The following is a 24,668-nucleotide window of genomic DNA, read 5'->3' as shown; positions in this document are numbered from 1 at the left end:
AGGATGCTTTGGGTGTCAACAACTTCTCCGGCCTAGTGATTCTTGAGAAAAAGATTTTTAAAGATTTCCCCACATATTTTGCATATAAACTTTGATCTCCCATGGGGGTGGGGTGGCATGATTTGAATAAACTTGAATCTACTCTATGTCAGGAAGCTGTCGTGTAAACAACTTTTCTGGCCCAATGGTTCTTGAGAAGATGTTTTAATAACCGAACCCTAACTTTATATTACATTAACAGAATAAGAGCATCCATCCACTGGCCCTGATCATGATAATTACTTAATCATGATTTGGATTTGCAATAAAACGTGGAGAGAGAGAGAGAGAGAGAGAGAGAGAGAGAGAGAGAGAGAGAGAGAGTTACCGGAATGTAAGGTTCGGATATGTTTTTTACTCTTCCTATTCCCATTTTCTTCAGAAACTCTCTAACATGTCCCACAAGTATGAGGATTAGAAAACTGATGTAAGTCATTATCGATGTCCACAGGGGCGGATCTTCGAACGATTCGTAAAATTTGGACCCCCATTTTCTATTATGTTGGAAGTCCATGTCCATTTTTCGCTTAATCGAACGTCCATGTGGCGTCCCTGAGAGTGATCTCCGATGTCCATTAGTGTGCTGTTTTGTCGTCATTGACGGTTTCGTTTTTAATATACCATTCTCATAAAACATTTTATTTTCATTTATCATGCCGGGAATCCGAGTCCCCTGGCCTGCTATGGATCCAGGGAAAATTGACTCTGTGAGAATGTCCGACATTCTTTTTGACGTCGTATTATTGTCCAACGCCTGCACGGTTTGGGAGGAGTCCTCAACACGTGAGTTATAGATTTCCCTAATGGTCATCCTCCTGTGGATTTCAAAGCCCCTTACAGTAGTCTGAAACTGTAAAAAGAAAATATATTACTTTTCATTTTATTTTACTTGATATGTATACAAGATCAAACAGACCTGCATTATAACAGATAGAAATACAGAGACTCCGTCTTTGCTAGTTGTAGTAATTGAAATAAATCTGGACCGAATCTTAACCAGATCGATTGCACGCACAACATGGCTATCAATTTTCTAAATGTCCCGGCGCTGGAATGTCGACGATGCAGGGATCTTTGTAAAACAAAGCAAAAAGAGATAAAAATTGAGACATTTCTTGTAATCTGTAAATGTTGATGCAACAGCTCCCTGGGTAGTTGTGAATCATAGACAACTACCAGGTGTGTCTCTTGCATTTAGAATATATACACAATGTAGGTAATGAAACGTCGAAATCTGTTCAATCACCGTATCAATTGGATAAAGTAGAGTCTAGCTAACAGATGGTAAATTGAAATTCTATAGTTCATAAACATAAACCTATACAACATTCGACCTGTAGCTAACCGGAACTGACATGATACATGTGTACCCATCATCGTTAGGCTAGCTATTGCTAAATATTCAATAAGTCACGTGTGTGTGACGTTTTTCAGATTGTAGCGGGATGATTTGTAAAGTAATGGTAAAGTCTATAAAAAAATTTTTTTTTTAAAAATTCCCAAAAGTGTCTGATCGATAGAATTGAGAAATTTAAAGAGTCAGCATGCTTTACTGTTATTAAATGTAATAAAGAGGATTGTTTGACTATATATTATCAAATATGTAAAATACTTCGAATGCATGAAGAAAATTGGTTTGGTCTACATCGAGCCAAACAGAACTAATGCCTGTTGGATTGTTGAATCCATATAGACCTAATTTTATATATATAATCCAGTAATAAGTATAGACCCCCCCCCCCCCCCCACCACCACCACACACACACACACAAGTAGTAGAATGATGATAAAAATATCACTAAACTGATTGAGTATACTAGACTAGTTTCTGTACATCTTCAGGAGTATAATGAATATTGCATAGATACACATGTACACAGAAAAGAAACTAGTCGAATATACCCAATCGGCTTTGTGATATAGAATAGAATAGAATATGATTTATTTCCAAATTAGGGCCCTCTCGGGCATACAGCATACATGATTGTTAACATTTCAATGTGCAATGACGATTACCCCCCCCCCCCCCCCCCAAAAAAAACAAGAGTAAACATGACGTACTGTGAGCAATGCTCACTAAGAATACCCCCCGCTTACCCCAATCTCCAAAAAGGGTGTTGGTAATAGGTATTTAAACTACCTCTTTTCTGAATGTAAAAAACAAATGGCATGACAAACCGAACCATATTGCTACTTCGATGTCCAGTGCGCGTGATCTTTGACCTTTTGACTCCAAAATCGATAGGGAACATCTTCATCCCATGGGTAGTCCATATGTATGATATGGTGACTGTAGGTGGAAAGGATAACGCTTTAGAGCCCGGAAACTATATTGCTACTTCGATGTCCAGTGCGCTTGACCTTTGACCTTTTGACCCCAAAATCGATAGGGAACATCTTCATCCCATGGGTAGTCCATATACATGATATAGTGACGGTAGGTGGAAAGGATAATGCTTTAGAGCCCGGAAACCATTGCATCTACAGACGGACGGACGGACAGACAGACAGACGGACAACCCGATTCCAGTATACCCCCCCCCCCACAACTTGTTGCGGGGGGGGGGGGGGTATAAATATGCACTATTAGTATGAGCAATGTTCATACATGAGACATTTGAACATGATAATACTTATTTGTATTATATGCAAGTACTGTACCACCGTGTATCCTAATGCAAAACAGTCAGAAATACATATAGGGAAATATATATATATATATATATATATATGTATATATATATATATATATATATATATAAAGTAAAAAAATAAAATCCAATGCTTAAACTTTTATCTATAGCGCTTTCGCCCTGCGGGCTCGTCAGTAGATTTTTAAACATTTTTTAGATTTTTTAAGGCGAAAGCGCTATAGATAAAAGTTTGAGCATTGGATTTTATTTTTTTACTTTATTCTACCCCGATACCAAGAAAAAATAATTTATTGAATATATACATGTATATATATATATATATACATGTACATGTATTGATTAAATAAATATATATATATATATATATATATATATATATATATACACGTACATAACAACTTTACATGTAATAATAGTAAAGGTAGTATAAGTACATAGTAGTATGAGCTTAGACAATGTACACAGGGCCGTAAATTACATGGAGGCGGAGGAGGCAGCAACTTTTGAGCCAAAAAAAAATTAAAATTTAAAGTTCATTAGAATTCATGTTGTTTCCAATAACTAAGAACATGATACCTCCCTTAAAAAGCATTCCAAATCTTTCTTTTAGAATGAGTTAGTCAAGTAACATCTTAGAAGGCCCTAGAATCAAGGATTTTGCACGAAACGTGTTCAGTGTGCACAAAATGTGCTCAGCGTCTGGGGGCCTGGGCGGCCCCCAGACCCCCGCCTAATTTCCTGCCTCCTCCAAATTGAAGGTTAATTTACGGCCCTGGTACATAACACGAGACATTACTTGATGTAATATATGTAAGTACCACCGTGTATCCTAATGCAAAACAGTTAGAAATGCACACAGGAAGAAAATAATAACAATATATGCAACGACACATAATAATAGTAATAGGCACGTAGTACAAGTACATATGATTGAATGTAATGCAAAAGATACCACGGGACGGTGCATTGGTACTAAGTCAACATGTCATGTTTACAAGGAGTGCATAATTATGTATAAACATATTGGTTTGAACTTTCACATGTTTCATTTTATATTGCTTCTTTAATCAAATCGCAAAGGGCTACAAGTACATCAGTATTTTCACAATTGAGTAACCATATTAATCTATTCATGTTGTCAAGACTGGAAAAATTAAATATTATAGTGTTAAAATTTTTCGATACTACATTATCGGATTTCTTTTTGGGTCCAAAGAAAACATGTATTTGCCTAACCTCTGATAAAACACTTTTGACACACGATTACTTCAATTGTTTAGAATCTGAGCTATGTATTCCCCATTTACGATGAGATGTTATTTGAATTATCAGTAATGATGAAACGTCAATATTCATCCCGTCTGGAGCCTCAAATAAGAATCTGCAAGATCAGCCGATTGTCTGAGTCACTGCGTTCAAAATTCAGACGATGAAACCTCAACCCATTCAATATAGAACAATTCTAATCTTTAAACGTGTGCTTGAATAAATTAATTTGCTGAATAACATTATTGCATTTATATACATTTGTATTTCTAGAAGAACGACCATTCTGCACGGAAGCTTCATCATTTTGAATTTTGTATGGAGCCTGAACATGTTTAAAAAACAGACGCCAACCATTTTTCTATTTTATTATCATGATATACTAAATTAAGTAATTAACAACTTACTTCTATTCAGAATTATAAGTGTGTATTATCACAGCTGTACTGGATCTGATTGTTCATTAGAGCCTCTCTCACATGTCCGCTAGGCTGACAGAGTACAGGGGATGATGATTATGGGCAAGGGTAAATTCAACGCTGTTACTGTTTACTTCAACATCTAAAATCGTCTAGATGGTGAACAGCACTATGTGATCACGCTCTTTAAAGGAATAACACGCGATGCGTTATCGCATTGTGCATTAAAGGATAACATGCGGCGCGTGATCACCTGAATGTGGCCTGATCATTCGACCAAGATGTCGCTTAATATTTTTTGGTACTTTTCCTTCCGCCACATTGGTTGAAACATTAAATGATTAGTATACAATAATAGTGTAATTTTGGTCGATGACTTCATTTATTTTAAATACATGCCTCACAAATAAAGCGTGTATATAAATATATATTTTTTGTTTAATTTAAATCGCTAGATCCACTCCTCTATTCCTTTAGTTACGACATATATAAGTATAGTGTTTTTGGACTTCATTGGTTGTGTTTTGTAATGACGTTTTCCGTTAGTTTTATCGTCGTGGTCTTACAGCCAATGTTGATCACTTTTTTGTCTTGCAATGAGAGAGAAAACACCGAAATTTGTGGACCTCTTTGGACAGACTTTTCCTTATTTTCGGCTAGGTAATATTTGTCTTCAAATGTCAAATTGATATGTTTAATTAAGAGAATGGTTATATATTGAAAGAAAGGTAGTTTTATTACTGAGGTTATTGATTACTTCTATTATCAGGTGTAAGTTGGTGAATATATTTACATGTAGTTAGACAATGTTTTATGATCAGAGTATTTGATTATTTTGTAAAAAGTTGGGCCTATTAAATGAGTTATTCTAATGAAAAATGATTCTATACTTTATAACAGAGTCGATGCACATAATAGCGCATAATGTATATGTGAAAGCCTTTTCCCATAGAATATTAGACACATTAGTTTAAATAATAATTATTTTTATGAATATTTATGGAGGGAAATTGTATACCAGAGCGTATGTAATTATTAAGAGTTGTCTCCCTTGATTGTGATTTATTTGCATTATGATTTATCTTGCTTGAAATTGTATGGTTTACAAAATCATCTAAGTAATATTGTCAATTACTTGTTATTTTACAATGTGATATTGTATCATGATACATTTAATATATTACCAGAGCTATACTTATAATAATATTAAATGACATGTGTCGCACTATGTCTGAACCCAAAAAGGCGTTGATTATTATTGGTTGCAGCCCTGTTATAATGATATATACAGGATTGTTGCACCACCGTTCACAGGAGTAAATTAAATACCTAAGACACATGACTCTTTTACTAAGACAATGGACCTCGTTTTTAAAAGGTCTCGTCAGATAGACAGTGATCCCCACTTCTAATACGAGACGAAATTTGAATCCCCGATCTCCCGCTCATCCATACCAAAAGCCTCTGCGATCTTTTCAATGATTTTTTTTTTTATACCTGAGACATCGTTAAGTCGTTTACCTTTCCCATCACCAAATCATATGATATACTAATACCCTCATTTCAGATACAGACTCAAAGGATGGTGCTTACTATAAATTCTATACTCTGAATGTTGAAATGATAAAAATCTATAAACGTATCCCCCGACTGGCTGACCACACTGAAGCCAATTATAAAATGCAATGAACATTTCTTCTGTTTAGAGCTGAAAACGATGCCTGTTATCGTGTGGAGAGGGAAAAGCCACTATGACAGTGCAACCAATTAAATGACATTTTCCGAGATCAAGAGTTAATTAATTCCCGAGAATCCCGACTAATTAACACAGCTGCTTTATAACTTTAGATTCAACACGTACTATTCGACTGTTTTTACTGCAAACAGATTGTACCGAGATTGACTCGTCCATCGATCCGCACATTCTTTTTTACAAAGACGTATAGATGATGGATTAGTTGTCTACGAATTCTCCGTCTCGAAAGAGTTTAAAATTATCACTGTCATTTCTATTTGCTGTAAGATTTTTTTAAATCAAATATTTTTCCACTTATCATACAGAGATCTATATGTCCAACCATTGGAATCTGTTACACGATTTGTACTGACCTTTTTGAAATTTGCAAATATCTCCAGATATTCAATAATTTCCGTGTTCAGTTCACATCGCGGACAACAAAATCTCCTTATGCACCGATAGAACAGGGTCACATGATAGAAGGTCTCCTCACTCTTCTAGCCGTATTGATTTCGCAGTGAAGCCATTCAAATGCTGCGATTGGCGGGAGCAAATGGATATTTACATGTAATGGGAATATATTTCCCGATTTTGCAAAATATTGAAGCAACAACCACAAAAACAGGTCCCCGGGTGATTATAAGTACAACAACCATCGGTTTCAAAGACTGACAGGACCATCAAATTTCTACATTTATTGATAGCAAAAATACTTGCCAATTGGTTTCTACAAATGCCTTCCCCTTAACGCACAGCTTGACCCCAACAGATGTTGTTCTCAAACTCAGTCAATATTGTGTTACTTTCCATTACGTAAAGATAAAAAAAAAAATGCGAATCAATGGAGCCGGCGAGAAGTCGTTCTAGACAAATTTTCTCACTGCTTTCATAGTGATTTCCTGCCTCATAATTGAATTCCCTCAAAACCTTTTTACCAGGTTTTACATTTAGTTTTCATTTTATGAAATTTGCGATGATGGAAATTGTTCAAAAAGCTGTGGTAATTGATTTATAAAACAAAACAAAACGTGATTTTATTCACGCTAAAATCTTTTAAAGTAAGTAGCAGGACAAAGCAACCCATTCTAGTACACTGTACGTTATTTCATATTAGCTGAATTGATATGAAGGATGACAGGGACATTTTCGTTCCAGGTGCAGCGACTATACTGAATTAAACCATCCATACATATCAGTACAATAGTATCCCTCTCCAATGACTAAGTACGTGGTACAATTTATCCCTACAGGAACTAACAAGGATCTGTAATGACGATCATCATGTAATAAACGCAGCACAACTACGTGTAAGCTGAGATTGATTTTTCAGATAGTTCATATCTCGGAACTACTAAATTTTTCAGAGAATTCACAATACAAAACTTTCTTGGCAGTATGGAAAGATTGCATTGCTAAGCATTGCTCACATTTATCACCTGTCACAGGTGGTAATTGGGTAGACCTTCCGTTGGTACAGTACTATAGTGATAATTGTTTGGATAACACACTATAATAATAATTATTTATATTGACTGGTGGGATATGTTTTGTATTAACAGTACACATGTAAAGCGCTATGTAGAATATCAGAGAGAGAGAGAGAGACACACACACACACAGAGAGAGAGATAATAAGATAAAAAAGAAGATACACGAAGACGTCTTCGTGCATCTTTTTATGCGAAAAGTAATTATTCTCTCTCTCTCTCTCTCTATGTGTATGTATGTATGTGTGCCATAACTGCTCAAGTTTCTAGGTTTTATTTCATTCCATGTATCTGCTCTATATATAGATAGTGACTTCTTAACCTTGCAAACTAGTGTCGGTAAAAAGATCCCATATTACTTCCTTGTACTGTGAGGATTTTATTGATTGTTGACGGGTATGTTTAACTTGTGTTAAACGTGACAATTTTTTAAAAGTGAAATTTTAATATCACCATTCATTAGTGAAATGAAGAGGGATCAGGCAAAATCAGTTAGTTAAAGGCAGAAAAAGGGTTATTGAAGCAAATATGAACAAGGAGGATGTATTTTTGTGTCATCTACTGGAAGTGTAATCTCGATCGGCTGAAATTTGGGTCGGTTGAATATTCGGACTGAAGCCTTCCCCGAATCTCTGAGCAGTCCTTCATAATTCATGTCTGTAAATTTACGTTCAGCTTCTGCCGGATCTAGCAATTAATGTGCACTTTAGTGACACTGCCGTTCGCTTCAAATAAGTTAGTTGATTATTAAACCAACTCTGTATCACTATCAATGCTGCATTACTTACCGTCTAATGTATGTAAATTCCAAAAAATAATATATCACTAAATTTCCGTTCAATCTAATTAAGATTAGATCCTTTGATACGCTCACGTATATCGCTACACACTTATCCTTTGATCCGCTCACGTATATAGCTACACACTTATCCTTTGATCCGCTCACGTATATCGCTACACACTTATCCTTTGATCCGCTCACGTATACCGCTACACACTTATCCTTTGATCCGCTCACGTATATCGCCACACACTTATCCTTTGATCCGCTCACGTATATCGCTACACACTTATCCTTTGATCCGCTCACGTATACCGCTACACTTATCCGGTTTGATACGCTCACGTATATCGCTACACATTTATCCTTTGATCTGCTCACGTATATCGCTACACACTTGTGTAGCACATATGTGAGCGGATCAAACAATCTAATTTTAGTTAGATTGTTTTTCGTTCAAATGATGACTTCCATGGGACAATATTTTATCACCTCAAATTGAAGAGTTCCTGTAGTCTGTTTTATTAAATTACTGATGCATAGTATCTCCACAAACCTACTTGTATGTCGCTTATCTAAAATACAAACTATAGAAACTCTTCAATTTCGGGAGATAATATTGCGCCATGGAAGTCATTATCTAAAAGGAAAATTTAGTGATAGTTTATTAGACGGTAAGTAATGGAACATTAATAGTGATGCAGAGTTGGTTTAATAGTTAACTAACTTATTTGAAGCGAAGAGCAGTGCCACCTAGGCGCACATTAACTGTTAGATTCGACCGAAGCGAATGTAAATTTTCAGACGTGAATTATGAAGGACTGCTCCAAGATTCGGTGAAGGCGCCAGTCCATTTATTCAGCCGAGTCAACTCTCATCCGAGATTAACTGGAAGTGGACAGTGCTGTGTGAACAGACATCTTTTAATGCGTCCGTCATAGAGGGGTTGTATTAAGGTATAGCGCAGTGTGTCTGTATGTCTTTCCGTCTGTCAGGACCGTGTGGGTTAAATAAAAACAAACAAAAACTACTTATAAAGCTAGGATAGTCAAACTTGGTACACACCAACGAGAAAAAACGAGAGCATGTGTGCAAACGTACTTTGAATACTTTAAATGAGTTTACAGATGAACATGTATCAGTTAATTTGCATGGGAAATTTTGTAGGCAAAAACAAAATAGAAACAGTGCTAATAAGGCCAGGATGATCAAACGTGATACACGTAATATTCCACTATATTATGGTGTGGTGCAGTGTTTCTGAGTGTATGTCTGTTGTATGCTTGTTCAACCATCAGAACCTCGTGGGAAAGATAAAAAGAGTACTAATGCGGCTAGGATGGTGAGAGGAAGACGCCTGTTTTTCTTTTTCTCAAGGTCAAGTGTTCCCCGTGGTGTTGGTTTCATTTTACAAAAGAAATGAGTGCATTTGAGTGATATAAAGATGACGAATTTACCGACAATGAGATGGAACAATAGCTTCTGTTAGTCCAGAATCTGTCCCTGGAGTTCAGAAGACTGTCACTGAAGAACTGACAAAAAAGGAATCCCATAAAACCATTATTTGTCTATGAATCAATAAAAATTGTAAGTTTACACCTGACCAGTATGACAGTATATCGGTCGAATGCACATACCAGGTATATTCATTCCTTATACGCGAATTACGGCCTTTGAGCAGGGGGGGGGGGGGGGGGTCTTTATCGTGCCACACCTGCTGTAACACGGGTTCTAGGTTGCATGCGGTCTCGTCCGAAGGACCGCCCCATTTAGTCGCCTCTTACAACAAGCAAGGGATACTGAGGACCTACCGGGTATTCTAACCCGGATCCCCACGGGACCAGGGGGGATGTACAATTTTAATAATAAGTTTCTTAATAAATAACTATTATGTAGCTGTGGTTAGATGCTGATTTGTTTAATGCAAATACATATTTCGAATTCTTGTGTGATTCCAATACTGATTTTCAAGATAGGTTGTGATCGCCTTTTGTCAATCTCTTTAAATGAATATATGGTTGACTCTTTCAAAACCTTCTGTTTATTTCGTAGTGGTATGTTTTAAAGCGGAAATAATACAAAGATAAATTTCAATTTGACATTTGTTTATTCTGAAAATATTGTTTTAACAAACCATTATCTAGTGTCAGAAAGATGCTTAAAGTGTATTTATCTCTCAGTACCATGTACATTGTATATACCATAGAACCACATCTCTCTCTCTCTCTATAAAGAGATGCAATGAAAACAGATCATTATTAAGGGTAGGGATGGTGTAGCGGGTGATTGGCCCGGCTTTTTAACGTATAACCACATGTGATCACGAACAAGTACTGGTGTAGTGGTCGCTACATTTACTTACTGTTTATAAATGCATCATTCATAATATATTTACATTTTTGATTGAATTTTATCAGAAAATGAGCTTTTAGATATTAAAAACATACTTCCGAGTTTAACCGAATAGCAAATTTTGGTATTACATTACCAGTTTTCATCTTGCGAAATCTAAGTACCAAAGTTTTTATTATAGTAAATCAAAATACGAAATTCTCACTACAGTAAATCAAAGCATGGTAGTCACTAAACTAATCTATAGAGTTTGATTTGTTAAAAAAATCCAAACTTATTTCAATAAGCCTCACTCATACTCGATGTATATGTGATTGTACCTGATGCTATATATGCATTTAATAATTATAAGGGTTTGTGTCAGTATATATTGTCACCAATAATATGTACCATCTTAATGAATATCACTCCGCCAGGAAAAGAAATATAGATTGATAATGATAATAGTAGTAATTAATAAACATAAGAAAAACACAGAAAAGTGGAAAGATCTAATAAAAGGATTCATAACAGAATGTAAATTGGAGTATGTCTACCTGCCGAAATGTTTGTGCTTCGACAATGACAGTCATGTAGAAAGTAGGCATATTCACCCTTTTCTAACAGGTAAGAGTTTTACTTGTATTTATTATTACGCGCATTTGAAATATAAGAACTACTTTCAGGTGACCCCGGGTCCTACTTGAGGGTACGAATTATCCTTCTGCGATGGGCAGGGCACGTGTCGTAGTCGGCACTATATGCGCCGACGGACGACAATATATTCCGTGAAGTTATGTAAATATCGTCGCCAACGACAATATATACCGAACGACAATATGTATGGTAGTATCGCCTCCATATATGATGGTAACTACAGTGTATGAAGTCATTAACACCAGCCAATATGAAGAGTACTGCTGGGTTATTCTGTGTGTTTGGTGGCGTAGTTTTAGTGCTAGTTGTAATTTTACTTTGTTTATTATCACCGAGAGGAAGGGTTAGTTTGTGTTTGGTGTTGGTCATTCCCTCTATTTATATCTCTCAATACTAGTAAATCATTATCATCAGTATATACATCTCTCTGTAAGCCACTACATTCCAACAGCACCCGATACGATGCCGGATCCACCAAATAGGTACAAGGTCATATACAAAAATTATACAAGCACTAAATTAACCAACCGTGTCAAACTTTTGGGACGACCTGTCCCTTCCTCAAGAGATTTACATACGATAGCTAAATATAACAAAATATGTAAGAAAAAAGCCAGCAGTGAATATAAACTAAAAGTACGAGTGTATTTACACTACAAACTACCTATTCATTCTTACGGCTGGTAAATTCTTCGCATTGTAATATCAATATAATGATTAAGTACAGCTTTGGAAAGCTGTACATCAAAGTTGTACATGTACATGCATATCATGGGAGAAAAATACGTTCAGGTAAAAGTATTCTTCATTATTATTTTTTTTTTACATTATCCACACATTCTAAACTATAACTTATCTAAATTATAAATTCAAGGTTTTATGTTTAACAACTTGTAATATTTCAACAACGTGTGGTGCTACTACAGTAAAAGGTACACTTTATTAGATCATTTAGCAATCCAACCAAGAGCGTTAGTTGTGATACTATTGCATCCATAAAATTAAAGAGAAAATCAACATACCACGATGGCGAAATATATTTAACTATTACTAATAAGAGTCTGAACAATTCAAACCCACACACAGGACGAGATGAAAAATAAAAACCCTTTTCTAATGTCACATGACTATAAAAAGCGCCAATTCGGCGGGAAAATGCTCCAAATTGTATATCAAATGAAATCAAAGATGTTTACCATCCCAAATTGGCGATTCAAATTTATCATACAATTTGATCAATTGTAAATTCAATTATTTTCATTTTAGTTATGTTATTTTACAATGTTGTATCTATTATACATTATTATTGTTACAACCATAGAGAAGGTCCCTATTGAAATATAGTACCCGTCACGAGATAATACAGAGTTATATCCCTTTAACTCATTCACCACTTCTCCTTCATCAATACCCCACGTGCTCTTATTTGACTCCGATTTTCTTTTAAAATTGACAAGTACATGTACCTTTAAAACTATTCCAAGAATATCAGCAAAATCCTCTCAACGTTGCGGTTAATCTAATTTTCCACATTTTTTATGGGATCGTCGTAATTTCAATAGATCTCTTTAAAAAAAAATGATTTTCTTTGTTCTAGATGAAACGCTACTGTGACAGTTACAATCTAATATTTTTGCATTCTCTGATGCAATATTAACCAAACGTTTCTAGGTTCAACTTCATTCAGCAGTCCCCTGTCGCAGTAAACTCTTCCAACACGCCTTACGTTGGAAAATCAAAGTCTGACTAAAATTCCCTAAATCCTACTTTAAAGATTTCTTCAGTCTTTCTGAAAGAAAGTACATGTACTTTAATCATTGAAATCTCTAACATCTCTCTAAAATGATTCTTGGCTATTTTAAAAGATTTCCAACACGAAAGTCCAAAAAGTCGTAATGCTAATAGTACTTACTGGAAATAATTTAACGCAAATTCATAAACACATCGGCATCCTCAAGTAAATATATAATTTAGCAAGCAATTTAGAGCAAAAGTGGAATATGACTAAAATTTCTTATAAAACTCCAGAAGATCCAAAAGTTTGTGAGATATAACCCTAGCTAATCTGAAACCGAAATTTCAATCTGGGTCTTTTAATTTTTTAAAAGTTAATCTGATTCCCGGTATGAAATCTCGAGCAGAGAGATTTTAAAAGCGTCTCAAGATTCTTCACTTTTATGATAGTTTGGTTTCATATATAACATGCAAATCAATTAATGGACAGAGTGACATATTTTATTTTTCAGTAACATAGTTTCTATATTTTGACGATTTTTTTCCCACCTTGTAAAACAGCGGGTTATGAATTTTTTCTGCAATGCTACATGTAGCTAACTTCATCACCAGATGAAACAACAAAGAAACACATTTTATTGTTTTTAATTATATTTTCATGTATTATTTTAAAATACAAATTAGATTTAAGTACTAAATATCATATGATTGACCCATTCATTACACTAAACGTAACAGCCAATGCACCCTTTGACCTCCTTATTTGGTAATGATTACACAGACAGGTGATACTAAAAAACCGGATCGAACTAGTTTGTACTGAAGCCGATAGGTACCAGGGTATAGAATTAATATTTATTTAACTGGCGGCCGCCACTTAATTTATGTGGCAGCCACCACTTAATTTAACTGGCGGCCGCCACTTATTATCTGGCGGCCGCCAGTTAATTTAACTGGCGGCCGCCATATAAATTAACTGGCGGCCGCCACTTAATTTATATGGCGGCCGCCACTCAATTTAAATCATTTATATGGCTGTCACCAGTTATTCAATGAGGAACCGGCTGCGGTTATCTTTTCATTAGGGGGCGCCACAGACAAACTCGGCCCTGAATCGGAATACCCTCGCACTTTATCTGTAGTTACCGATCGAAGAAAAACGTAAACAATCTGCTGTCAAACACATCCTTTTGAAACATGCTCGGAACTTGCTGTTGTGTGCCGTATTGTTGTAATAGGGGTGGCCATCATGTATTTCCATCAGACTCGTTAAGAAGAAAAGCCTGGATTCACGCAATTAAACGTGGTGAAACTAGTTTTCATGGTAACTATTGCTTATCTTGAATTTTTGTTTATAATATACATGTACAAAGTAATGTTGATATATAGTATTTTGTGTAGTACTTATATCGCATTTACTGAGAAAAACCCGCTAATGGGATCGGCAATTTATTACACATGCAAAATAATCTGATAAGGTTACAAACACTCTCACACGAGGAATCCCCACTGACACTTGCAATTACTGGTCATTTATTACTACCCATTATCTCTTAACACCATAATGAAAAAGTGAAGATAAAGAACAGTGATCAATTTCATAACTACTATATAATCACAAAATATGTCCAAAAGTATCCACCCTGTTGATAATTTATGCATACCTGCTAGCATGGGATTCTGTGTTTTGATGTTGATGTCTACTTAAAACATTGTTTACAAATCTTACAGGTTTCAGTTAAATCAAAAAACAAATGCGATCCTTTTGTATATATATATTAAGTTCATAATGATGCAGATGTTTGTAGTTATATTATTTGCTACTCTTTGATAAATTATACTGCAAGTTCTAAAAACATATTTTAGTACATGTATGTATAACCCTTACTAATTTAGTAATTGATTCAAAGCATCATTGATACAATTCATTCAATTTTTAGGAATGACTCCTGTGCTACTGTGATAGAGGACAGAAAGATATCCAGCAAACGTGAACACATTGAAAGAATTATTGGACTTGCCAAAACTTTCAAAATACTGACAGAACCTATGAATAGCTCTGAAACAAAGCTTTCCTGTAAAATTATTTATGTCCGTTTCATGTTGTGCAATTTTAAGAATTGCATAGTGCCGTCTTATGCATAATTCACCATTAAAAATTGATGTGATTAAAGAATAAACCTTTATTTAATTTTTTAAACATTTATTCCATGTACATTTACGTATGTCTTGAAAAACGTTTTCTCTAACAGAGCAGACTTAAAATATCTTTCATAAAATTCATTAAAATTTCTCTTCATCTCGTCAATGAATTTGTCATTCCTTTTAATTTGAAAAGCTCTTATCACAATGAAGGTCCCTGTAGAGTTGTGGATCGGGTGACATCATAATAAATTCAGGTCCAGAAATTTCGGTCCTTGCACGATGTTCATTTCTTCTATATGCTTCAATTAAGTCTGTAATCAAATAACACTTATCAGGTGATCATTATAATGTAAAACATAGTGGCAATAATCAAATGATTATAACACTGTATCGTTTTATTCAATATAAAAATGCGTTTCTATTTTGCTGCAGACATGAAGCAATATAGCAACGATGTTGGAATTGCCGAGGAAATTCAAGTTTAGTTTAGCTCGGTAAATCTGCAAACTTTTACAAGAATTCCTTTCTGATAACACCTAGTTTCATTATACGTTGTTATAACATATTTAGATAATATCTAAACACCATTGATAGTTATTTACTGCGTTAATCATATTTTACTTGGATGAACATAAAAACATTGAATGTTTATTTACCTTCTTACAAGTTACCACTTTCTTCCCAATTTCTTTGCTCCAAACTTTTCTAACTCTTTCCTAAGTTCAGGAATTGTCATATGACCACAACTGGATGCCATCGTAAGTAAAAGGTAGTGTTTGTGTTTTCCGAAATCGCATTCGAGAATGGTTGTTGATAACCCATCTTCTCAACATTTATCTTTTTTTTGTTTGTTCAGGGCCGGATTTGCCTGTGGCGCTCTCTATCAATACAAGATAAGATAACCGACTCCAGTTCCTCATTCCTCTCACTTTCTCTATCTCGCTCTCAAAATGAAAGGGATGCAATCCCTCCCCAATGCTTAGTAATATGTATGGGATATATATATATATATATATATATATATATATATATATATATATATATATATATATACACAATTAAGAGCATTAAATTATTGTTTTTCGATTGTACTGTTAAATACGTAGAACCACAGGGCTGACCCTGCATTATTTTGAATGTTCAATTTCTATTATTTTCACATGCAAACTAAATTATTTTCACATGTGAAATAAGATTAATTGGCGGATTGCCCCCACCCCACTCTTTTGGTGGTAGTAATGAATGGTAAAAATGTAATAATGAATGAACTGATCAATTGAAGGATGAACGGAGCCCCCTCCCTCCAATTTAGGAGTACGAAGTTTGGACAAAAGAGATATTCTAGGTTTCTTTTCTGCTTGTCAACAATTATAGAAGACAATTTTTCCTCCGACTGTCCCTATACACTTTGAAAAACGATGCTGCGTTTTTGCGTACTATTCTAAATCTTTCCAAAATAATCACTCAGCGATACGAATTACATTGTTTTTGCAATTGGCAGCCGCCATATATAAATTAAGTGGCGGTCGCCAGATAAATAAATATTAATTCTATACCCTGGCACCTATCGGCTTCCGTAAGTGTGCAACAAACACACATTCATTGTCCCAGATGAAAGCAATGTCAATTTCAATAGAATATAAGAGAAAAGATTCAGTGAATGTAAATACATCTATTAGGTTATAACATATACTTTTATGCAGATTAGGCTCATAAAATGTTATAATTTTCACTGCTCGTTATCTTCACTTTTCAAAACCAAATAACATGCTTTCATAATGAATTTATTTCTTAATAAAAACAAAGTGTACTGGTTGGAACAAAGAACGTGACATTTCTCGACGCGGTTGGATGACTTATGAAACACTTCTAAAGTCTACTCAATTCATCAACACCAAATACATCTTTAAAATAAATGTTATCAACAAAATCAACGCCAGAGAGCTATAGTCTATTCACTATAGAATGTCTGTAAAAGATTCAAGCACGTTAAAAATGTAAGTATAGCTGCAGAGTTGTAGCTCAATGGGGAATTTTTTGCATGAACCATTGAGCTACAGATCCGTCAATCATGAAAACCTCCGATTTACAGCGCAACTTTTTCTGCCTATGATTCGGGTCGTATATCTCTGGGTTTTTTTTTTTTGAAAGCCGCTTCAAAACTTAAGTATAAGAAACTTCCAAATATTTTTCCAGTACACTTCTGTCAAGGCGTACCTTAAAACTTCTATTACAGCTCCATTTGAGTACGTGTTCCAATATTCCATCGGTGTCCATCACCTCTTGTTCTTTGTCCGTCGCTTAGAAAAAATGTCCATCCCACACTTACAATGCATGTTGCATTAAAGAATGATAAGAAAATTTCCAGATCCGCCACTTAAGGGGAATTTAGAATATTTAATTCCATTCTTTTCATTTTGAAAACTGTGTACAATCTTATATTCACATTCTACTTTTATTTCTGTCGGAATTCCCAGCCGCTAAAATGGACGGACTGTATTGGTATTCAAACGTGCATTGTTTACAACGGCAGCGCGTTCACGAGGAAATGTACAATCTAATTAAAATCAGACTTCTTAGATCCGCGCCGTATACTCTGCGTAAGAAGCGATTGTGAGCGTATTCTAGGATCTGATTTTAATTAGATTGAGGAAATGTATATCATTACAATTTGGAGAGATATCAAATATTGAAATATCAAAATGCGCATTTAAATACAGGAGGAAGTTTTGAATGAGAATATATAGGAAATAAAAAATTTGTTAAGAGTAGCCAGACCACACGATATCATATCAATATGGAAACATTCGGAATTCATTTTCTTTTTTCATGGACCCTGGAGATTGGTGGGGCTAAAATCCAATCTGATTAAAACCAGATCTTTGATCCGTTCCAATATTCTGATGTCGCTAATACAAAGATCAGAAGATCAGAAGCCATCCTGTATAGAGTCACATCAGCATGCACTTTGGTGACCTAAGGTCATATAATCATTTGTATTAGCGACATCAGAATATCGGAGCGGATCAAAGATCTGGTTTAATCAGATTAGACTAAAATCAGGGATCAAATTTTATATAATACATGAATATAGGGGGGGGGGGGGATGTTTATAAAATCTTTTAAAAATCTTCTCTAAAACAACAAGACCATGTTAGTGATATCTATATTTTGTGAAATCAAGTTCAATTAAGTCACAACCCCATGGGGCTAGGTTTAGGTCATAATATGGGGTCAAAATTTGTCGTGGGATTAAAGAGGATAAAGATTTTTCAAAAATCTTCTGAAGACCAGCAGGGACAATGTGACTCAGGTGAGCGTTGTGGCCCATGGGTCTCTTGTTGGTTGTTTTTAAACGGAACAAACCACAACAAGATCTATCTATTTTTTATAATGGCGTTTTAAAATCTTCATTTTGAGTAGGTTTTTATTTCTTATTATCCATTACAAAGTAAAATAAATAAATAAATTAAAAAAAAACATGAAGAAAAAAAAACCCACAACACAATACTATTTTCCAACATAAAGGGCACATCTCAATTACTAATTGTGTAGGTACCATCTTTTACTAAAAATCTTAATTTAAATATATCTTGCATACAAATGCTCTATACTTCCACTATGAGGAGACTTGCCAAAAAGAAGTCGGTTTTCAAGTTGGCATTATTACGCTTTTCTTTGGCGTTTTACCGCCGTTGGTTAGTGTTATTACTCCATTGATACGCTCAAAAACGCCTGTATTTTGAGTTATTATATACTTTCAATTTCATCTCTTCTTTTTTCTTTAAAAGTTTGCGGGCATATATCACACGATATATGCCCGGAAACATTCCGGCCCGCAAACATTACGTCACAATCAAATTTCTACGCCGTTAATTTTCAAATTTTTCGTGTTTTTCATCTTTTACTCAGTTAAACCGATAGTTATTGTTAAAAATAAAATTATTGTTAGTTTCTAAATGAAATTGAAAGTATATAATAAAAAGGTTATAGACTTTGTATGGGAAATATGACGACCTCGTTTTTTGTCGCGAACGGACCTCGCAAGCTCGGTCCGTCTACGCGCCAAAAACTCGGTCGTCATATTTTCCCATACAAAGTCTATAACCTATAATTATGACGCCTTTGATTTACATGATTACGCCTTTCTTTCATATTATCACGCCTTTTAACTTCGCTTTATTACGCCTTTGGTCTATTTGGTCCACGTTATATTGCCTTTTTTTGTTATAACACCTTTGTTTGACCTTATCAGAGGACTTTGTAAACTGGTACATGGCTATGGTGAATATTATATTGAAAATGTCCTTTCATTTTGAAAGAGCAAGAAAAGTTTAATCAATATTTCAAGCTTTTTGGAACCTGCGGAAGGGACAGGTCGTCCCGAAAAATCTTGCTGTTTCGGGAGATTAATCTTACACTTCCAATGTTTTGAATTTATTTGAATTTTTCTAGATATTGAAACAGCAAAAAGGTTAGTCGCCGGTACAAGATCTCACAGAGAATGAAATGTTTAGGGAAAAAACAGCCCTGGTCCCACGAATGATGCCTGGAGGTTATAAAACTTTTTTGAGCACATTCTCATACTCAGACTCAAACTATGTTCTCTAAATCGTATACATATTCAAAAGCGAAGGTTATAAAACTTTTATAAAATCATTCTCACACTCAAATGGAGTACATGCTCAAGATTTTTCGAGTATGTTTCAAAGCTTGCTCAGAGTTATACCCAAAACAAAAATGGCTGAGTTTGAGTATGAGTACGATAAAAGTTTTATAACCTCCAGGCCTAGGGCTCCAGGTTTTCGACACAAAATAAGAGGTTACTTCCGTAAGTGTGAACGCGTCTAATGCTCTCTAGTATTGAGAATGAGATGACTTCTTCCATTGTTGAAAAAGAGCCAAAATATAATTAAGATTTATTCCTTTAAAATTTAACATTTTTAGGGTCGTCACACATAAAAATAGTTTTCACATTTCTGTGCAAACAGATTGAAATGCATATGTACTTCTCCAACAAACACACGGATTTGGCATTATATGCTCATGACAATGCTTTCAAAGCTAGTTCACGGTCTCTATAGTATCATACTATTGAAATCTGACATTAAACTCAGAAACAACAACATACTCATTACCTCAGAACATGCCTTTTGATGTAAAATATACAAATCAAAGTAAGCAGCCGAGTTTTAAGTTACACGGTACATTGTTCAATACCCTTGTATTGAACTGGATTACAGAAAAGACTTGCGTGTGCCAGTAAACGCTTAGTCATATGAAGGTAGCAAAACAGTTTATTGGGATTTAAAGAACATTAAGCTATTAATTCAAATAATAAGAAAGAACAGTTTCTTAGCCTAGAAATTGAGAGAGAGAGAGAGAGAGAGAGAGAGAGAGAGAGAGAGAGGGGGAAAGATGTTACAATATGTTAACTGTTGCATACGTCCTTTTCATTGTCCCTTGCTTGTTGAATAGTACACATTAACTCCCGGGACAAACACTTTTTTGTTATCGCCTGCTGTATTTTCCTCTGTAGGCTCTGCTTCTTGCTCATCAGTGTTTGTATTTTCTTTCTTATCTTTCAAAATAGATTTCGCTAATTTTTTCACATCCATAGTTCTAAATGACTCAAGGATTTCTTCGCTTCGTTTGGCTTTCTTTGGTTGGTCTTCAAAAGACACAGTTATCTCCCTTCTGGGTTTGGTTCCCTGGGTGAATGTTCCTTCTACTACGTCAGAACATGTCTCAGGACGAGTAAGCATCCAACTCGGCCTCGGTTTGGATGCCATGTGGCGGGAAAACACGTTATCATCGTCAGATTCTCTGGAGGAAACTCGAGAGGAACTGCTGTACTTAGAAAGACGACTCTTACTTGTTGCATTTTCAAGAGGATACTTGTCCAAATCCTTCAAATGAGCAGGTTTCAATGTTTGTGTGAGGTGTTTGAATCTGTCATCAGTTTTAGAAGCACCAGCACTCAGATATTTCTTTCCACGATACATGTCATAGTGTTGAAGCGCATCTTGATCAACCTCAACCATTTCTGGTAATTTCGTCATATAGGTTTTATCGTGGTAAGTTACAATTTCAGTTTGTTCACGTCGGATATTGTATGGCATTTTGGGAAATTTTGTTTTCTCCTTTTCTCGAGATTTTCCACGTTTCTGTTTTGTTGTCGTTGAGTATTCAGGCATGTGATACATCACATCCAAATTTGGGGTTAAATTCTCTGATCCTTGCAGACTTGGAAGATTCATACTAGATAGTCTCAACTCATCTTCCCTTTTCCACTTTTTCTGCTTTCTTTCTTGCATGGCCATAAAAGTCCTCGCGGTGAGATCAAAAGAATTGGCATGTTTGAGCTGTCTTGTTGACAAACTCGATAACGTCCTTTGTAAATGTCGATCCTGGCTCCTGTTCTCCAAAAGGATTGCTTGATATAAGTTCGTTTTCGGTATGACATTGCGGACGCATAGAAATTGTTTGATTTTTATATTCTTCGCATCCTTACCTTGGGTGAAAGACAATGTGTCGGGAGAAATCTCTAGTTCCTGTATAGGAACAGGTTTCTGCTGTTCGGGTTTGGTAGGCATTACTGATGCCATGCCTCTGTAATTCAATCCACTTTGTCACTACTCCAGCCCGGAACCCTTCATAACTGTAAAAGTCCAAATGTAATTCAAGATAATAGTCAGAGAAGAGCTGTCACGCCTTGAAGCAGTTATGTATGTTCTGTCCGATTGCCTTAATTTGATAAAGTTCTCCGTCTTTTGTTTTCATCCAATAAAAATCATAAATCCTTTTAAAACCATTGTCAGAAAGGTGCTGAACATTATAATGCCTTTGCTTCAACAGCCATTGCTCAAGATTTTATTAACATCTTATTCAACGCAATTATGCAGAAGGAATAATTGCGCGGCGCTAATCTGTCGGATTTTTTTGTTTTACCGCGTAAGGAGTTTTGGCACCTGTACATAAGATCTGTCTCTGATATATTAATCCACAATCGGTCGTTTCTAACAACCACAAAAACTGTGCAGATTGTTAAAATGTTTTCCTCCACAGGTCTTTGATCCGTTAGGACAAATATAACAAGTTAAACCTTGAAAATTTGGAGAAAATTTATCAGCTGGTCTGCTATTTGAGGATTTACTAGTAGATTTAATCAGGATTTTATGAAACAATTATTTAGAAATACCGTGCCTATCACTTAATCTTTTGTAAATATGGTTAAAGCATGTGTAGTCGTAATCGGTAAGAATCGGGAATAATCGATTAATCTGTAAATACAGCGATAACAGGCGTAAGAGAACGATGTAATGTAAGAAGAAAAAACACAATCGAGACGGAGATTGTATTCTTTATAAAGCGTCTGGCAACTTTTTAATAATACAAATAAATAAAGACATTGCAAAATACATTTAACTTGACTATTTGAGCTCTTAGGCATTTTCGGCAACATATCTCGATATCATCATAAGAAATTTATATGAATGATTTACCAAACAAACAAATCAGGATGACCCATTAAAGCCCTAACGCCTTTTCTCCCATCATTATACCTGCACTTTCTAAAGAAAGTTCGAGTATATTGTTGTTCCTCTGGTCCGTTCGTCTGTCTGTCCGTCTGTCACACTTTCCTGCTCAGTCTGAATTCGCCATCTTAGAACGGTCAAGAACTTTTAAAAGATGTTTAAGAACCACTGATTGTGACTCAGAAGCCGAGGGCAGCTATTGCGGTACCATTAATTCCTGATCAACCTGTGGAAAATACAAAATAACAATTTAGGATCCAAAGCTGTAAAAATCCTCCTGCAATTAGTCATTGTTCAAAATCGTAACCACTCTTATCCTGATTTTTTTGGATTGCTTTGATAGTCCTGGTATTCGACCCATGACGTCATCAGAAAAAATACGTCATTTTCATGATAAGAATGGCAAATCAGTTTCGTCCTTCAATGTAACTGTGAAGCTGCTCTCCGTGCATGCGCATAAATACTTCCACAGGACAAGTTTCAATTGACGGAAAACACTTCTTACGTTTTAATCAACTCATCGATACAGCAATGGTGCGTTGTTGCAGTGTGTACAGATGTATTAATCGAGACGATGCCAGAAGAAAAGAGAACGAGATAAGGTTTTCAGGTGAATTGAAGGATATTTACTTCATTTTCATTCGAAGTTTATATCAGAAACGTGGCCATATGAAGGAGGGCTGCATGGTCAAATGAACGCAAAATCGATATCACTTTGTAAATGAAAGAAATCAGAGGTGAGCAAGCTCACATACCCCATGCTCCAACATTGGTTGACTTTGCCTCACATCATGAATGGTCGATTGTATACTGTTTAACGTCCCCTCAATAATATTTCACTCATATAAAGACGTCATCAATGCCGGTGAAGGGCTGCAAAATTTAGGCCTATGCTTGGCGCTTATGGACATTGAGCAGGGATGGATCTTTATCGTGCCACACCTGCTGTGACACGGGACCTCGGTTTTTTGTGGTCTCATCCGAAGAATCGCCCCATTTAGTGACAGTCGCCTCTTACGACAAACAAGGGGTATTGAGGACCTATTCTAACACCGATCCCCACGGGATCATAATGAATGGTAATGCTATGCATTACTGCAAGAACAGGACAGACGGGCTCGAAATTTTAAGTTCAAAAGTAACATAACTCCCAGAAAAATTATTGAATCAGAATTTCCTGGAAATATGCAAATCTACATAGTGTTTCCTCATTAACTACAAAGTTTCACGAAATTCTCTTGAGCAGTCTCAGAGGAGTTGCGCTGACAAGAATAGGACAGACAGGCTCAAAATTCTAAGTTGGAAAGGGGCATAACTCTCAAAATTATTCTTAAAACAGAATTTTCTGGGAATATGCACATCTACACAGCGTGTCCTTATTAACTACAAAGTTTCACAAAATTCTGTTGAGCGTTCTCAGGAGTTGCGTTGACAAGAACAGGACAAACAGGCTCGAAATTCTAAGTTCAAAAGGGGCATAACTCCCACAAAAATTATTGAATCAGAATTTTTCCTGGGAATATGCACATCTACACAGTGTGTCCTTATTAACTACAAAGTTTCACGAAATTCTCTTGAGCGGTCTCAGGGGAGTTGCGCTGACAAGAAAGGGACTAACGGACTGACTGACGTATCAAAAACATTATACCCTCCGCAACTTCGTTGCGTCGGGTATAATAAATCTCGTATGACGTTTGATAGTTGCTACATAAATACAGATTTCAGCATATAACAAATTCTATGTAGGGGAGATTGCTTCATACATTTTATCGTAGATCCAGAGGCTAAGTATACACCGTTTACTTGAATTGAGCTAATGTATGTACATGCATAGATGTAGTTGTTTTAACTTTGCATGCATATTCAATCTTAAGATTCC

At 35.6% G+C, this 24,668-nt stretch overlaps 2 protein-coding genes and 1 long non-coding RNA gene across 8 annotated transcripts in view; all 3 read right to left on the bottom strand.

Moving 5' to 3' along the window:
* LOC125670491 (serine palmitoyltransferase 2-like) overlaps window positions 1-6,943 on the bottom strand; it is a 34,692-nt gene extending 27,749 nt beyond the window's left edge. For 5 of the 6 annotated variants that reach the window (XR_008802359.1, XM_048905694.2, XM_048905697.2 and 2 more), the window contains exons 1-2: window positions 4,367-4,634; window positions 368-889 (exon numbers count right to left, since the gene is read on the bottom strand). Coding sequence is in view for 5 of the 6 variants with exons in the window: in XM_048905694.2 (XP_048761651.2) it covers window positions 368-850 (483 nt within the window). In the remaining variant the exon portion in view is untranslated. Of the gene's footprint in view, window positions 1-367; window positions 890-4,366; window positions 4,635-6,487 lie in introns of those variants that run through there. The other variant, XM_048905696.2, reaches the window with a different exon arrangement.
* Window positions 6,944-15,288: 8,345 nt separating this feature from the next.
* On the bottom strand, window positions 15,289-16,184 carry LOC130054089 (uncharacterized). The gene is made up of 2 exons (XR_008802358.1): window positions 15,908-16,184; window positions 15,289-15,562 (listed from the first exon to the last, which is right to left on the bottom strand). It is a non-coding gene; the product is annotated as an uncharacterized LOC130054089 (long non-coding RNA).
* Window positions 16,185-20,157: 3,973 nt separating this feature from the next.
* On the bottom strand, window positions 20,158-22,164 carry LOC125670496 (uncharacterized). Its single transcript, XM_048905702.2, has one exon. The coding sequence runs from the start codon at window positions 21,857-21,859 to the stop codon at window positions 20,705-20,707; it is 1,155 nt and encodes a 384-aa protein (XP_048761659.1). The 5' UTR covers window positions 21,860-22,164; the 3' UTR covers window positions 20,158-20,704.
* Window positions 22,165-24,668: the final 2,504 nt, after the last annotated feature.

Source organism: Ostrea edulis, chromosome 4 (genome assembly GCF_947568905.1).
Source record: "Ostrea edulis chromosome 4, xbOstEdul1.1, whole genome shotgun sequence".
NCBI classification, from domain to species: domain Eukaryota; kingdom Metazoa; phylum Mollusca; class Bivalvia; order Ostreida; family Ostreidae; genus Ostrea; species Ostrea edulis.
The sequence above is the reverse complement of the archived record's forward strand: the minus strand, read 5'-3'. Positions and strand labels throughout refer to the sequence as shown.

What these genes read in the sequence shown, in the direction of transcription:
- LOC125670496 (XM_048905702.2), bottom strand. Translation starts at nt 21,859, where the DNA reads ATGGCATCAGTAATGCCTACCAAACCCGAACAGCAGAAACCTGTTCCT.